The sequence below is a fragment of the Mesocricetus auratus genome, unplaced genomic scaffold (assembly GCF_017639785.1).
Source record: "Mesocricetus auratus isolate SY011 unplaced genomic scaffold, BCM_Maur_2.0 Super-Scaffold_4256, whole genome shotgun sequence".
Taxonomy (NCBI): domain Eukaryota; kingdom Metazoa; phylum Chordata; class Mammalia; order Rodentia; family Cricetidae; genus Mesocricetus; species Mesocricetus auratus.
This window is the reverse complement of record NW_024429182.1, coordinates 3,539,769-3,554,893: the sequence shown is the minus strand read 5'-3', so window position 1 is coordinate 3,554,893 and position 15,125 is coordinate 3,539,769. Positions and strand designations below refer to the sequence as shown.

The 15,125-nt window shown below is 38.9% G+C and overlaps 1 protein-coding gene across 5 annotated transcripts in view; it reads left to right on the top strand.

The window, feature by feature from the left end:
• Positions 1 to 15,125, top strand: part of Atrnl1 (attractin like 1) — a 538,539-nt gene that overhangs the window by 124,874 nt on the left and 398,540 nt on the right. For all 5 annotated transcript variants that reach the window (XM_040742230.1, XM_040742247.1, XM_040742234.1 and 2 more), the window contains exons 21-23: positions 2,895 to 2,947; positions 12,978 to 13,072; positions 14,898 to 14,976. In XM_040742230.1, coding sequence (XP_040598164.1) covers positions 2,895 to 2,947; positions 12,978 to 13,072; positions 14,898 to 14,976 — 227 coding nt within the window. The remainder of the gene's footprint in view (positions 1 to 2,894; positions 2,948 to 12,977; positions 13,073 to 14,897; positions 14,977 to 15,125) is intronic.

Below are 15,125 nucleotides of genomic sequence, written 5' to 3'. Positions count from 1 at the left end.
ACTACACCCCAAAAGGCGTGGTCAGTGCTACAGTCTTGTGTGTGTGTGTGTGTCTTGTGTGTGTGTATGTGTATCACTACATTTGTCTATGCCCTTTATTTGAATGAACAACCCCCAGTTCATGGCATCTGTCTCAAAACTCTCAGCAGCTGCATTAATTGTTCTTTGTGACGTCTGAGGTGGGATTCACTAAGGATGAAGACATTCTCAGCACAGTGTACTTGTGTTGGATTATGTGGGAAGAATAACATTGGGCCAGCTGAAGAAGACAGCAGATGAAGTGGAAGTAGTAGCAGGAACAACAAAAAACATAAAAAATGGACATGGTTGCCAGGTGTTGGTGGCACACGCCTTTAATCCCAGCACTCGGGAGGTCGAGGCAGGCAGATCTCTGTGAGCTCCAGGACAGACTCCAAAGCATTACAGAGAAACCCTGTTTCGAAAAACCAAAAAAGAAAAAAAAAACCCAAAACAAAACAAAACAAAAAACCATGGTCCTAGCATTTTCAGTGTCTGCTTATGGATGTAGAGAGATGGAGAGAATATTGTCCTCCCCCTTATTAAAGGACGAAAGAAGGAAAAGCCTCATTAAAATACAAATCCTTGACCCTCACTGTTAGACCAAGCATGAGTATTGTGATTAAAATACACATTTAGCCAGTCTTACCTACATAGTGAATTGAAGGCCAGTCTTGGCTACCCAATCTCAACAAAGGAATGAAGTATCCAATAAACAAATCATAAGACAATCTGTTTAAAAGGATACAAAGTAGTCACATTGTCACAGTCATGACAATGCTCAATCTGTCCTTTTCCCAAGATAAATGGTAAAAATTGGTAACTTTCTAACAAAAGCAACTCCATGGACTCAACAGTTGAAGAAATACAGATGGCTAACAAACACTTCACAAAGTAGAAGCCTCCTTAGCCATCAGGAAAGTGTTAGTGTCCAGCTCTCTGCAGCCAACGTCACTATCAGAGAAACTCATGATGGCAGATGCTGGCAAGGATATGAAGAAAAAATTACCCTGATTGGCTGCTGATGGGAGTGTAAACTTGTGTAGTCATGAAGGAAATTGGTAAGGAATTTCCTCATAAGCTACCCTCAGAGCTGTCATATAACCCACCTGTTCTCTGGGGTGTGTGCCTGAGGGAGTACGTTACCTACTTGCCACATGGATGTACGCTATCACAGTATCTAGGAGATGGAACAGCCCAAACAAATGGATAAATAAAAATGTGACACGTACGCCATGGAACTTTTTGCTCTGTCCTTAAGGCTGCCTCTGTCACTCTCTATGAATATAAGCACCTCCAGGTCCTTCTGTCCTCTGTTGAGGTGATCCCATCCAAGGTGCTTGCTGTTCATAGTGTCTCTAGGTAAGGAACATCGTGATGAGAGTTCAGATTTGGATGACCGTCACTTGGCACTACATGCCACGATTCTGATGGCATGTGGGGTAGTGTCCTGATGTGCTAGGGTGATCCCTGAGAATCACAGCTGTGGTCCGTTGGGAAAATGTGGAGCTTGGTGAGAAGCTGCCATGTGTAAATGTATAAATGTATAAACGACTCTCAAGTGTGAAGCCTAGCGATTCTAAGACTCGTAAACTTGCGTGGCTTTTGTTAGATGCCATAAAGCTTAGAGGAAATTGCCCTTCGTGATCTCACAGCGTGTGTGAACACCACTAATGGATGTAGGATGACCCAGTCCATTATGGATGGTGTTGTCCCTGGGCTGGTGGTCCTAGGTTCTATAAGGAAGCAGGCTGAGAAAGCCAGGGGAGCAAGCCAGCAAGCAGCTCCCCTCCGTGGCCTCTGCATCAACTCCTGTCTCCAGGTTTGGGCTCCGTTTGAGTTCCTGCCCTGACTTCCTTCCATGATGAATGGTTTTGGAAGTGAAAGCCATATAAACCCCTTCGTCCCTTCGTTGCTTTGGCCCTGGTTTTCCTCACAGCGGTGGAAGCCCTAAGTAAGACTCTCAGCCACTTTGGCATGGCCGCTGTGGATGAGACATTTGACATTAGCAGGAGACTCAGTCTTATAGCAAACTCCCTGATCCTCCTCCCTTCCACAGCATTCCCTGCTTACAGTACATGTATTTTATAAATTTTGTTTTGGAAAGGCATTTCAAGAAATAGAATTATGCAAATAAACACTGTATGACCGACTGGTACCGATAATCATTTCAGTTTTATTGTGGAAACAGGACATGAAAAAATAAAATTTTTTGAAAAATTCGTTAAGTTTCTCTGTTGTTATTGGTTTCAAAGTATTTAACTTAGATTTCATATGTATCCATTTTTAATAACGTAATGTCAGTTCACGGATTCAAGCTCTTCATTTTAGATCATGTGTGTGTGCATGTATACACGTACATGAGAGGGAATACCAATATATGATATATGCGTGTGTGTGCTCATGTATGTTCCCATATGTGTACAGCTGTGTGTGTGTGTGTATGTGTGTGCACTTATGTTCATGTAGGACAGAGGTTGATAATAGATGTACTCTGAGGATTAATTTTTGAAAGTAAGGGTTCATTGTTGCATAAAACCGGGAGGTGTTTTACTTTCAGATAACACTACACAGAAGGAAATAGGGTTTTATGAATGTTCTTCCTTTTTCATACTTAAAATGACTGTTAAGAACTTGCTGCCTTAGTAAAGACCGGTAAGTCGCCAGACACTCTGGTCACAAACTGTCTCTGGGTGGTCTGTTGGGTCCAGTCACTTAGGCTGGTGGTCTTTGTTTTCTGTTCACTCATGGTTATTTATCCTTAGGATTTATGCACTCGATTACTTTGCAAGTTTATTTTTAAAAATTCAATTTATGATATAGCTTTAACATATTTATATTATTTAGTAGTGAGTGACTTCTTTGTGTTTCTACAGATGCGACTCTGAAAACCGCTATGTTGGTAATCCACTTAGGGGGACGTGTTATTGTAAGTAGCTGTATGTTTTTATTCATAGTAATTGATTTATATTATTAGCTTCAGGCAAATGAGTAGCTATGGCTTCATTACTATTTTAGTTAATCTGGTTCCCATTTTTTTTTTATTTTAAAATTTTCTTAAGACTATAATAGTCTTATCCTTCGTACTTCTTAAACTTTATACTTCCATAATTTGTTGCTAAGAAAGTTAATGTCTATTTGTGGTACTCTCTTAATTGTGTGTGGTGTATTTTTTCCTACCCTAAATAGTAAACTAAATATAAATAAATTAAAATTATTCATGTTCTGCACATGAACAAAAGGTAGGGTTCAAATAAACTCCTATAATCTTAATGTAATTTTAAAAATTTGAAGAAATAAAATTTAGGATAGACTGTTTATGAGTTACAGCTTTGCTCTTTCTCCAAATCTGCAGTGATTTCCTGTCGGCAGTTACTTCCATTTGCTTGTTTAGCTTCTCAGAGTCAGGTGAATTCCTTCCACAGTGTGTGCACCATCAGGTTCTTGCCATGAATATAAAGATTTTCAGCTCTTCTGCCTCTCTCAACAGGATTTTGCAGTTAGCCTCTTAAATTCTAGCTATTCTAGTAGTTATGCAAAGAAATCTAACTGTTACTTTTTTCATTCATTTTTAACAGTATCGACAATCTTTTAACACATGCATGTCACCTGTATGTTTCTTGTTTAGCATTTTTAGTCAATGATTGGTTTTCATGATTGTTTTATTTTGCTTTCATTTGCCGTGTTAAAACACCATGTTCAAAAGCAGCTTGGGGAGGAGCGGGTTTATTTCAACTTACAACTCTCAGGCCACACTCCACCACTGAGGGAGGTTAGGGCGGGGCTCAAGGCAGGTTGCTGCAGGCAGGAACTGAAGTGGAGCCCATGGAGGATGCTGCTTCCTGCTCTCTCTCCACAGGTCTTGCCTGATGTTTATACAACCCAGGACTGCTCCTGCAGCTTGGCACCGCCCACAGTGGGCGGGACTGCTGCAGGGCGGCACCGCCCACAGTGGGCGGGGCACTCATAAGCAGTCATTAATCAAGAAATGCCCCACAGACTTCTAAAGATTTGATCTAATGGAGGCATTTTCTCAGCTGAGGTTTCCTCTTCCCAGGTGACTTTGTCTTGTGTCAGCTTTAGCAAATCCAAACACACAAGCCTGCAAACACACCAACGAGCCAGGACGATCGTATTATGTCTTAAAGGTCTGCTATTTTGTATCACACATGCCATCATGTCTGGACATGTCTCACCCTTTAAAACGTAATTTTCTAGAAAGATCACTTTCTGGTAAATTAATTTTTATCATATGGTATATTTTGATTATGTTCTTCCTGTCCCCAACTCCTCCTGTACCCTCCCCACCTCCCTCTCTACCCAACTTCATATTTGTTTCCTTTCAAAAAATACCAAAATAAACCAAAAATCAGAACAAAGACCAAAAGCAAGAAGACAAAGAAAAAGCGTCCAAAACAAAACAAAAAGCCCCAAATAGAAAACCAAAAGGTGGGCGTTTGTTCTGAGTCTCCAACTGCTCCGGGGCAGGCTCCAGGAGTGTGGAAGAGATATGCAGATATGCTGCATTGGAGGAAACTGCTCCTCCTGTCCCCGCGAGTGTCCATGGCACACAGCTTCTTGGTCAGGGCTGGGATTTTAAAACAGGTTTGGCATTTTCTTTTCTCAACATCAGTCGGAATGGCCAAGTTTAGTAAAACCTATGTCAGCACGTGGGCTTGAGGGTGGGAAGGGGCACTTAGCTGTTGCTGGTCGATGCGTGTGCAGACTGGAATAGCCCCTGTGGGAATCAGTGTGGAGGTTCCTCAGGAACTGGGATTCCAGCTCCTCAAGACCCAGCTGTACCACTTTTGGGCATACGCCCCAAAGTATTCCAGACCTTAAGTCCAGGGACGCGTTCTCCTACGTGCTCCTTGCTGCTCTGTTCATAATAGCCATTGGAGGCAGCCTAGATGTCCATCACCCAATGGGATGCTTTTTAGCTGTTAAGAATTATTAAAATTTCAGGTAAATGGATGGAGCCTGAAACAGCCATCCCAAGTGAGATAATCCAGGCCAGAAAAGACAAATTCAGTATGCGCGAGTCAGATGAGAGGCCCGAGTTGAATTTAAATGAAAATTTCTACTTATGAATGTGGTATTCTGAGAAGCAGCTATGAAAACGCTTCTTTAGAATTTTGAGGAGTTTATAGGTGAATTTGGGGGAAATTTAAGTCTTTTTACTTAAGGAAACGGCGTGTCTTTTTCTTTCTAAATTTTCTTTCATTTATCTTAGAGATATTTTATAGTTTTAATTATGTATCTGTCTCTCTGCCAGATTTATCCCTATGCTGACTAGTTTTATGTCTGTTCCACACAAGCTAGAGTCAACTGATAGGGGAGCCTCAACTGAGAAAATGTGTCCTTAAGATTGGGGTGCAGCAGGCCTTTAGGGCACGTTCTTATGTAGTACTCTGTGGGGGAGGATCCACTGTGGGTCCCCGACCACCCTGTGTCTGTGGTCTTAGGTGCTATAAGAAAGCAGGTTGAGCCAGCCAGTAAGCTGCACATCTCCGTGATGTCTGCAGTGGCTCCTGCCTCCGGATTCCCGCAGTACTGAAACCCTGACCCGACTTCCATGGTGAACGGTCTACAGTGTGAAAGTGTGAGCAAAACGAACCCTGTCCTCCCCATGTTGCCTTTGGTCATGGTGTGCATCCCAGCAATAGAAACCCTGGCTACGACAGTCCTCATGTATTTTGTTTCAAAACTGTTGGGAATATTTTACTTCTTTTACCTTTATATATATATATATATATATATATATATATATATGATATAATTGATTTTTGTAATTGTTTGTACCCTTAGTTAGTTCTAGTACCTTTGGCATATTCTGTCAGAATTTCTTTAAACGCACTGTCTCTGTCTTCCTGGAGCACGGGGATTTACAGGTGTTGAGTGCCATACCCCGTTGAAAGTGTATCCCATTACACTTATTATCACTCATTACCCACAGGGGACTGTTTGGCAGTGTTCTCTAGTAAAAATGTTGGAGAGCTGTCCTAACACACTAGATGGCAGTGTTGCCATTGTTAGCACACATTAGAGCGAGGAAACTTTTGGAAGGCAATGGGGTGTAAACAGAAACTTTCCGATTTTTGCGATTAAACCAGAATTTGAGCTGCAAGTCCTCGCTGCAGCTTGAAGACACCGAGTTCAATGGGGTGCAGCACAACAGAGAATAACTCAACAATGTCGCCCTGCTTACTTTACAGCCGCGGTCGTTTCCTTTAAAATCCCTACCACAATCTGTGAGAAAGCTGTCAGTCCCCATCAATACTGAATTACTGAATTTACCCTCAGCTTTTTAAAAACACACATCCACAGAGATAGGTACTTTTGGGTTACGTGAATGTTAAAAATCCTAAACACTTTAACAAAAGAGAAGCCTTTTTAAGCTTGAATGAAAGACTGAATCTATGAAGCTTTTCGATACTGAATTTGAACGCCTAGCGTTAGTTAGCTTTCGTAAAGTCGCTCTGTGATCCTCTGCGCATCCATCCACTCTTTATGTTGGTACCTGAGGAGCAGCCGCGTGTTTTACTCTAGTTTTCAAGTAGTTGACATTTTGGTATATTTTAGTTACTTATATTGTTATTCAGAATTCAGGATAACTTTTGAGGTACTCACTTGGTAACTGTTTAGAAAACCATCACTTTTCTACTAAAGTGCTCAGCTCTGCTAATCAGTAAATTTTGCTTCAGTTTGTGTTATTAAAAGCAAACTGCCTTACCATTCATCTCACTGTAGGCTTTTAGTTGGCATTGATTTATCCAGTTAATGTGCAGGTCTTAGACTGAGAAACATTAATGAGTATATATTTGTTAGGTTTAATATTTTTGTTTGGATGCACAAAATAAAATATTTTGAACACATTATTGTAGCAATTAACTTAAAAGGCAAATTTTAGTCTTAATACCATAGAAGGCTTCATCACATAAAACAAGGAGAATACTGAAACTTGAGTTAATCCTCATACCTATTGAGGCAGCTCTTTTTTTTTTTTGATTTAGATACAAATGCAAAACTTTTCTTGTTTTGGACTGTGTGTTCTGTCTTGTGAATGACTTTTTGAGGGCTTAATGGGAATTGCTCTCTGAGTAGGCTCTGGCCTGTTGGCCTGGAACTGGCCTTGGTAGCGAATTCAGTTCCAGGCTGCTTCTACCACTGAATATGTGATGCAGCAGACAGACAGGACTGAATGCATCTACTCCTTTCCCTGGGTGATGCATCGTAGGGTCTTCATCAGATGTTGGCTCAGGCCGGCATTTTGAATTTCCTGCTCTAGGCTTGTGAATTCCCTCATACCTCTCCCTTGTAAGTTTCCCAGTTTTGACTTGTGCAAAGAGCATTGCAGTATTGCAAAGACGACTCACTTATGGGGACAATTTTGGTTGTATTAGAATCTTTAATGCCCAACTTTATATTTGATTGTAGCTTTTACTTTCTCTACTTTTCTCTCTTGAAGATTGTCTCACTTACACACTTAGTTTCATTTTTTTTCCATATAAAATGAAATTTTGAGTGCACAGGAACTTGTTTTGTTGGATCTCCACACATAGGAATATATGGCCTGCATAGCAGACCTAATGGTAGTACACACATGTAAATTGTGAATAAATGAACAGGCATGTAATGTAGCCATGTCTGCTTGTTCATTGATTAAGGCTGTTTTACAAAATGTTTGGAGGTCTTGTGAATCTTGTCAAGTAAAACTTGCTGTAAACGTGCCATGGATGTCAGATAATATCCAAAGCTATGTAGCTTTTTTTACTCATCGTTCACTTTCGTGTATAAATCTTCATCTGTAAAAGTGGACTCCAGTCCAGTGATGACTAGTTATAAATGCTGGCAGCTTTACTCTGAGCATCACATTACCCTCGGACGAGAGTCTGTATCTGTATGAGTTACCTTTGTGTCTGCCTATATCTAAGAAACATACAAGTTAGAAATGAGATGTCATATTTGGAAGTGATTGTAACTATGTTAATATAACTGTTAATCATGTAAGTATAGTATATGAAAATGTGTTAAAGATCAGTGTTCAAGAGAATAATGTTATCCGTATATTCATTTTAACCCCCCCTGCTTTAAATTTCAACAATAGAGGAAATGCATATTCATTCCAGAAAAAGATAGAAGACAAATTAAAATCCCTAATGATTCTCCCCAAAGAAAATTGCTGTTAGTCATTATTACATTGATCTAAAATATGAATCCAAAGGGAACATCCTGTTTTATGATCTTAGACTATCTAGGCTTTCTTCTTCTCTTTGTGGTAGAAAGCTTCCTGGGGCCTGATGCCCGGCATCTGCTGCATCTCTGTAGCTGTATTAAGTCAGATTTTAGTGGGTAGACTATGCACCTTTTTGTAATTGGGAACAGCCATGCCCTGTTGATACTTTCTATGCCTGCTGACACCTATGTGTTTTTGTGAATATTTTCCGGTGTGTATTCTTTCATGCTTTCTGCCCTCCTCCCACAGGCAAGGCATGACACTTAGAAGCGGAACATGAATCAATCCTGTGCTTTTCCAATCTGATACTTTATGATTAATGATGAGTTAAATGAGTCCATGTGTAAATCAGTTATTTGTGATATTTGTGAGATTCTGTCAACTGTTTTAGTTTTATTTCAGTTCATTCAGTTTTTATGTATTTCTTTTCAGCTTTTTGTAGTTTTTGAGGCACAAGGACTTTAGCATACTGTTGTTTTGTTTGGATAATTGTGCAAAACACATGGCTGTGACATTCTTTAAAATTTTCATTTTGGGGTGAATCAATGGGAATTTTTTTCTATGAGCATGAATGACAATTTAAAAAGAAATATTAAACCCAAAGTATTTTTCCTATTTGCGCATCTAGGCTTTTTAAATATATTTTTTGATATACATTGAAAACTTACGTTTCCTGTTTTAAAGTCTTTAGTTTAAAAGTGTCTCCACCTTTCATGGCAAAGTTTTAGTATCGACATGGAATGCAGTGCATTCCAGTACTTCCTGCGTCTGATACACAGGCAGCGAAGTAATCCTAACATGGGGATAGCAAGTTGATGAAACCCCAATATAAATTACTGTAATACAAATCAAAATTTTAACATGCACACATTTACAATTATTAATAGAAAAACAGACAAAACAAAAAAAGTCAAAGTTCTCCAGAACATAATTATTAGAAATATAAATTATGGTTACATGTATTCTAACCATAAAATGTTTTTGTTTATTTTATAAATGATACAGTTGTTAAGAAATAGAAACATCTTCAGATGGATTGTATGAAATGATAGCAATGGCTGTCAAGTTTCTGGATATAGATTAGCATTCAAAAGTCAAGTACTCTTCTATATATAAATTTAGGTCTACCTAGCTGTACAACAGTTAAAACATACACTTTTATGTATGGGTCAGACCTGATCACAGCATAATAAACCCCTCGCTGAGATGAGAGCTATACATGCTTATCTGTGTATGATTTGTTGTTTTAGTTCTTACTGCAGCTCTTTTATATCACCTTCAGCAAACAGTCTTGCTATAGATTTAGCAAGATGATGCTTTTCTTGTTAATCACCTTTATATAACTACCCTCTCTAAGTTTAAATCTACAATTTAGTTCCTTTTATGAATGTGTCGTTTCCTTTTAAGGTATTTTTATGTGTGTGTACGTGTTGCATTTAACTATGTGCACCATCTGTGTGCAGTGCCTGGAGAGGCCAGAAGGGGATGGGAGCTCCTGGAACTGGAGTTACAGACAGTTGTGAGCCTCCCTGGAAACGCTGTGACTGGAGCCCGGGTCCTCCTCAAGAGCTGACAGTGCTCTTACCCTCTGAGCCAGCTCTCCAGCCCTTCTGTATAGAGAGAAGCCTTTTCCTTGCCAGCCGCTTTGGTTTTTCCCCACCAGTCGTCTGGCCTCTGCCTCGTTGTAGTCCCCAAATAACACACAAGACACTGTATTAATTATAAAGCTGTTGGCCTTGCTTGTTTCTTACTGGCTAGCTCTGACTTAAGTATTTAACCCATCTAGTATTTCTCTTACCGGATGGACATCTTACATCTCTGGCGGGCTACATGATGACTCCCTGTGTTTCTCCTACCCAGAGTCCTCCTGGACTCCTAGTCCCACCTATCTTGCTTCCCTATTGGCCAACAATGTCTTATTGACAAATATACAGGACTTCTACCATCATCTCTTCTTTTCTGTCTAAACAAAAAGAAAGGTCTTAACTTTAACATAGTCAAATTATATATAACAGACCAGTTATCAAGTAAGAACACAGTTACAATATTTTGTCTATCAACATTCAGCAAGATTTAAAGAAATATCATCCATCCCATCCTTGTGAGTCTAAAGTTCTAAATGTAGCTTATCTTTTATCATAACTAAGGAAAACTATAATTCTAACTATCTGTCTTCAACTCCATCAAAGACCACAGAAGGATAATGTATAAACACTAGGATTGACAGAGACATCTTGCTGCTTGGACAGTCACCTGAAGTTTCTCTGTAATGTTGAGGTATCCATCTTCAGCCCATAGGCCACATTGTGTCTGGAAGACTTCTCAGCAAAGCAGGAAATTTCAAACTGTCCATCTGCATCAGCAGTCTGTCAGTCATTTTTCTGTGTCCTGCAGAAAGTTTCGTAGACTCTTCCATGAAGCAGGAACCCTGAAGGACTGTTTGAGTTCAGCAGTCACTTTCCTGTGGGTCCTGCATATCCAGTTTATACAGCAACAGTTCAGAAGTCTAGGCAAGAGCAGTTTCTTGCCCAAATGGCTAATCTTGCCATGTTGAAAGCAAACTCCATAACGAGTTTCTTCAATGCCCACCTTCCTCTCAGACATAATTGATGTGCCAGGAGCAGACATTTCTCATTGTCAAGAAAAACCCTAAACCATTTTAAATGCCATTTTCTGAAGGTCTTTGAAAGGTTTGAAGACTATCTATCTCAAATATATCTCTGTATATCTAGAAAACCTAACTTACTTAGCTATAAATTCTGACTAATATAAGTAACTATCTATAGTCTGTATTCAATTATGCATTATGTTTTAAAAGATCAGTATAAGCACAATACTTAATCAAGAGGAGAAATATACATATCACAAAATTGACCTTGAATTTGTATCAATACTTCTGTGTCATATATATATATTTTCAGTTGTTGCATAAAAGGAAATGATTTAAATTTAATTTTATATTTTAATGAGAAAGATGGATGTGTCATTTATTGTTAGCCCCTTAAAAATTATCATTGCATTTGAATTTGAAAAGCATTACTGAGTATACCTTTCCGTGAATAATACGGCTTTCCATCCTGTCTTTTGATCTCTGTTTTTGTGTAAGAGTGATTGATGCCTGTGCTAATTAGTGTTTCTGTCGCAGTGTTAAACTCCAAGACCAAAAGCTGCTTGGCTTCCAGTTGTGGCCCATCACTAGGGGAGTGAGGACAGGAATCTGGGGGTACGGGCTGAAGCAGAGGCCATGGAAAAGTACTGCTCATTGGTTTGGATAGACATGGTGTCTTCAGCCTGCTGTAGGGTACAACTCAGGGTCACCAACTGAGGAGGAGGCACTGCCCACCATGGGCGGGACCCTCTTGTATCAGGCATTGGAATATCCCTCACAGACTTGCCTTACATTCCAGCATGATGGAGGCGTTGCCTTCACTGAGGCTCCCCTTTCCCAGCTGACCCTAGCGTGTGTCAAGCTGACAAACTGTTAGTATTTCTTTGTAAGTAATTTGTGTGTGTGTGTGTGTGCATACACATACATGCACATACATGTGGAACACTTGTGTGTCTGTAGCTGTCACTATTTGAGCTGTCCTTGACGCAGTAGTTAAAGTGCACGGCTCGGCAGGCTCTCTTCATTTACAGAGTCATTCAGCCTCCACCATTTTGACCCCAGCACTCGGGAGGCAGGGGCAGGCGGACCTCTGCTAGTTCAAGGCCAGCCTGGTCCACAGAGAGAGTTCCTAATTCTGTGCTGTCTTCATCCTCTGCAGCTAAGGCTCCTGCATTTTAACAGTTGCACCCGGTTCTCCTTTATGTAGATCTTAGATACCGTTTTGTTGATTTGTCTCTGTAAAATATATCGTGTGTATGCAATAATGAGATATGTGGTCGTTTGTAACAACCTTGAAAAAATTTAGTACAGTACTTTTTAGTTTTACTCATTTCTTGGGGAGTAGATGTCGGTACTTCATTTCTTTTTATGTCTGAGTAATATACTCCTAAATAAACCATATTTTACCATTCATCAGTTGAGGGACACTAGATTATTTTAATTATATTATTAATTTGTCTTTCATACATCATCCTTTATGTGAATATTTAGGTTTACTCACCAGGATACTTTTCTTGTCAATTTGTTATAATTTGTATTTTACAACACTAGACATTCATATGTCACACTTTATATTCCTTTATTTCTTTATACCCTTTTTTCTTGATGCAGAGGAATGGTTCAATCATTCAGTATAAAAAGATACTTTCAAATGTATCCATCTGTATAAATTCAAAACTTACATTAAATTGTAATCCTTTTGGTCTGTACTCCACTCAGTGAAAAATTTAGAGCGTATTAAGTTAATGGCATTAAGGTCTGTGTTTCAAATTCCAGTTACTTAGTTTTTATAATCCCCCTAAAGATACAGTAATGTGATTTCTGAAATTCCGAGGATAGATGGAGTGTCTCCTGTTTTACCTGAAAAATTGTGTAGTTGACTGTTTTCTTTATAGGAAACATGTGCAGCCCAATTGTTGTTTATTTAATTTACAGTAAACTGAGCCTTCCTTATCATGTTTTTGTTGCTTAATGATGAAGATTTGTATCTTACTATAGTTGAATAGGCTGCTAGCATTCAATGATGAATTTAGTCCCCTGTGCGGTGTAGTCTGCCCAGCTCTTAATTTTCATAGCGACTTTCTCAAGTGTGTCAGGACTCTCCTTTCCCCACAGATAGTCTCCTGATTGACTACCAGTTCACCTTCAGCTTGCTGCAGGAGGATGACCGCCACCACACCGCCATCAACTTCATTGCAAACCCGGAGCAGGTGAGGGGGCGTCACCCCCTGCAGTGTCTGCCTCTACTGCCCAGGCATCCCTGCGATCTAACTCCTCAGAAGTGTGGCATAGAAGAGGAGTTCTGTAGATGCTTCTGAAGCTCTGGAATTTTCTTTTCATGAAACTTGGATGTGCTTGTGATTCAGACAAGTGACAAGTCAGTGGTTTTGATTGGTAATCTCCTGGTTTCAATTATATATTCATATACTTATGGTAATCTCATATTCAATCATATATTCATATACTTATGGTAATCTCATATACTTATTGGTTCAGAAAATTCTTATTTACCTTGAATTTTTGTGTTTTACTTGTAAATAAGAATTTTCTACATTTAAAGTGTATAAGTATAAATTCTGTTACAAATAAGCATATGAATATATAATTTTAATGGGAGAGTATCAATCAAAAAACAAACTTGGCAATTCTCTGACTCACAAGTTCATCTAAGTTTCATGAAAAGAAAACTTAAGGAATACTAGAATTCGAGGTAGGCTGTATCAAACTCACATTCATCTTCAGTCAAGCATATCATTGGTTTCCATTGACCTTTGTCCCAATCTAATGTTTTACTGAGTTACACAAATGCCTGTTTCACTATCATGTAATTCTACAAACTTATGCCGATTAAGCATCTATATTACCAATAGTGAATTTAAAAGATAACACAAGTTTAACAAAGTCTTGTCCACATTTTTCTTTTACCAACATCCTAGAGGAACCCCTGGTGCTAGGCTTCTATGAGAAGCATCCCCTGGGACACTTGGACGATTTTTCTTGTGTCATCCTGTTAACTAAGAGCAATTCACCCAGGACGATCTCTAAAGTTAAAAGAACTTGTTGATGATAGCTTTTTAATTTGCCCTGTAAAATAGAATAAGCAGATCTGTTCTCATTTGTGGACTTCCAACGTTTTTGCTTTTATGACAGATCTCAGTTGTATCTCGCTGCAGACTGCCTCTGCTTGGCACTTTCATGTGAACCATTACAGAGTGGGCCTCTGTGCCATGCAGTCTCAATGAGCTCCCCCATCACCACCAGCAGTCTACAGGACCGATGCCATTATTTTCTGGATTAACCGTGGTATCACAGCTCTGCATATAGCCCTACAAGGAAACATCATCCCTAAGTGGGCTTGGGGATTTAGTTAGGGTACTTGTATTTCCCCAGAAACTAAACCTTGAATTTGTAGAGGAGAAACTAAAAAAGTAAGGATAGTTTTATGCTTATACTGACCATTTTGCTATGAACTTTTAATGGTTCTCATCTTTATCCCACCCAGAATAAGGTAAAGCACATGACGTGAAGAGTTGACTCAAGGTGAAATTAAGGGCTTACGCTTTCTCTTGTATACATTATAGACTTGGTTTGCAGTCATAAAAATAATAGTTGTGACACTCATGTACTTACTGCAGACACAAAACCCTATCCCTTCGTAGAGGTTAGTCAGCCAGTCCTCTTTGTAGACCATCTTTTTCTCTGGGTAAAGAATGATTTAAACAAATGGAAGAGAATAAATACATCTTGAACTAATGATAATAATAGCAAACTACCGTTATATATACAATGTCCTTAAAGTTAACTCTTAGAAATTATATAAAAGCAAAAGGCAAAATTATTAATGAAGATAAATGAGGAACTTTGGATTTATCATATTTTCATTAAAAGCATAAACACTATGTGTTTATTCAATTGAATATTTATTTATATCATACGCAGTTTTAGGTAGTTAATGGGTAGAATTAAATCAGTTGGTTGATTAATATGCATTTAACACATTTCTGCCTTTTTAACATTAATTTTTTTTCTTGATAGTCAAACAAAAATTTGGACATTTCGATTAATGCTTCCAACAACTTTAATCTCAACATCACATGGTCGGTTGGCTCAACAGGTAAAAAGAATTGTCATGTCTCTTCTAGATGTGTTTATGCATGGAGATTGTTCTGATTTGCTATTCTTTTAAATAAATAAAAATATACAATTGTTTTCCATAATTCTGTTCTTTTACTGATAAAAATAGCAAGTAGTAACTTGGAGGCT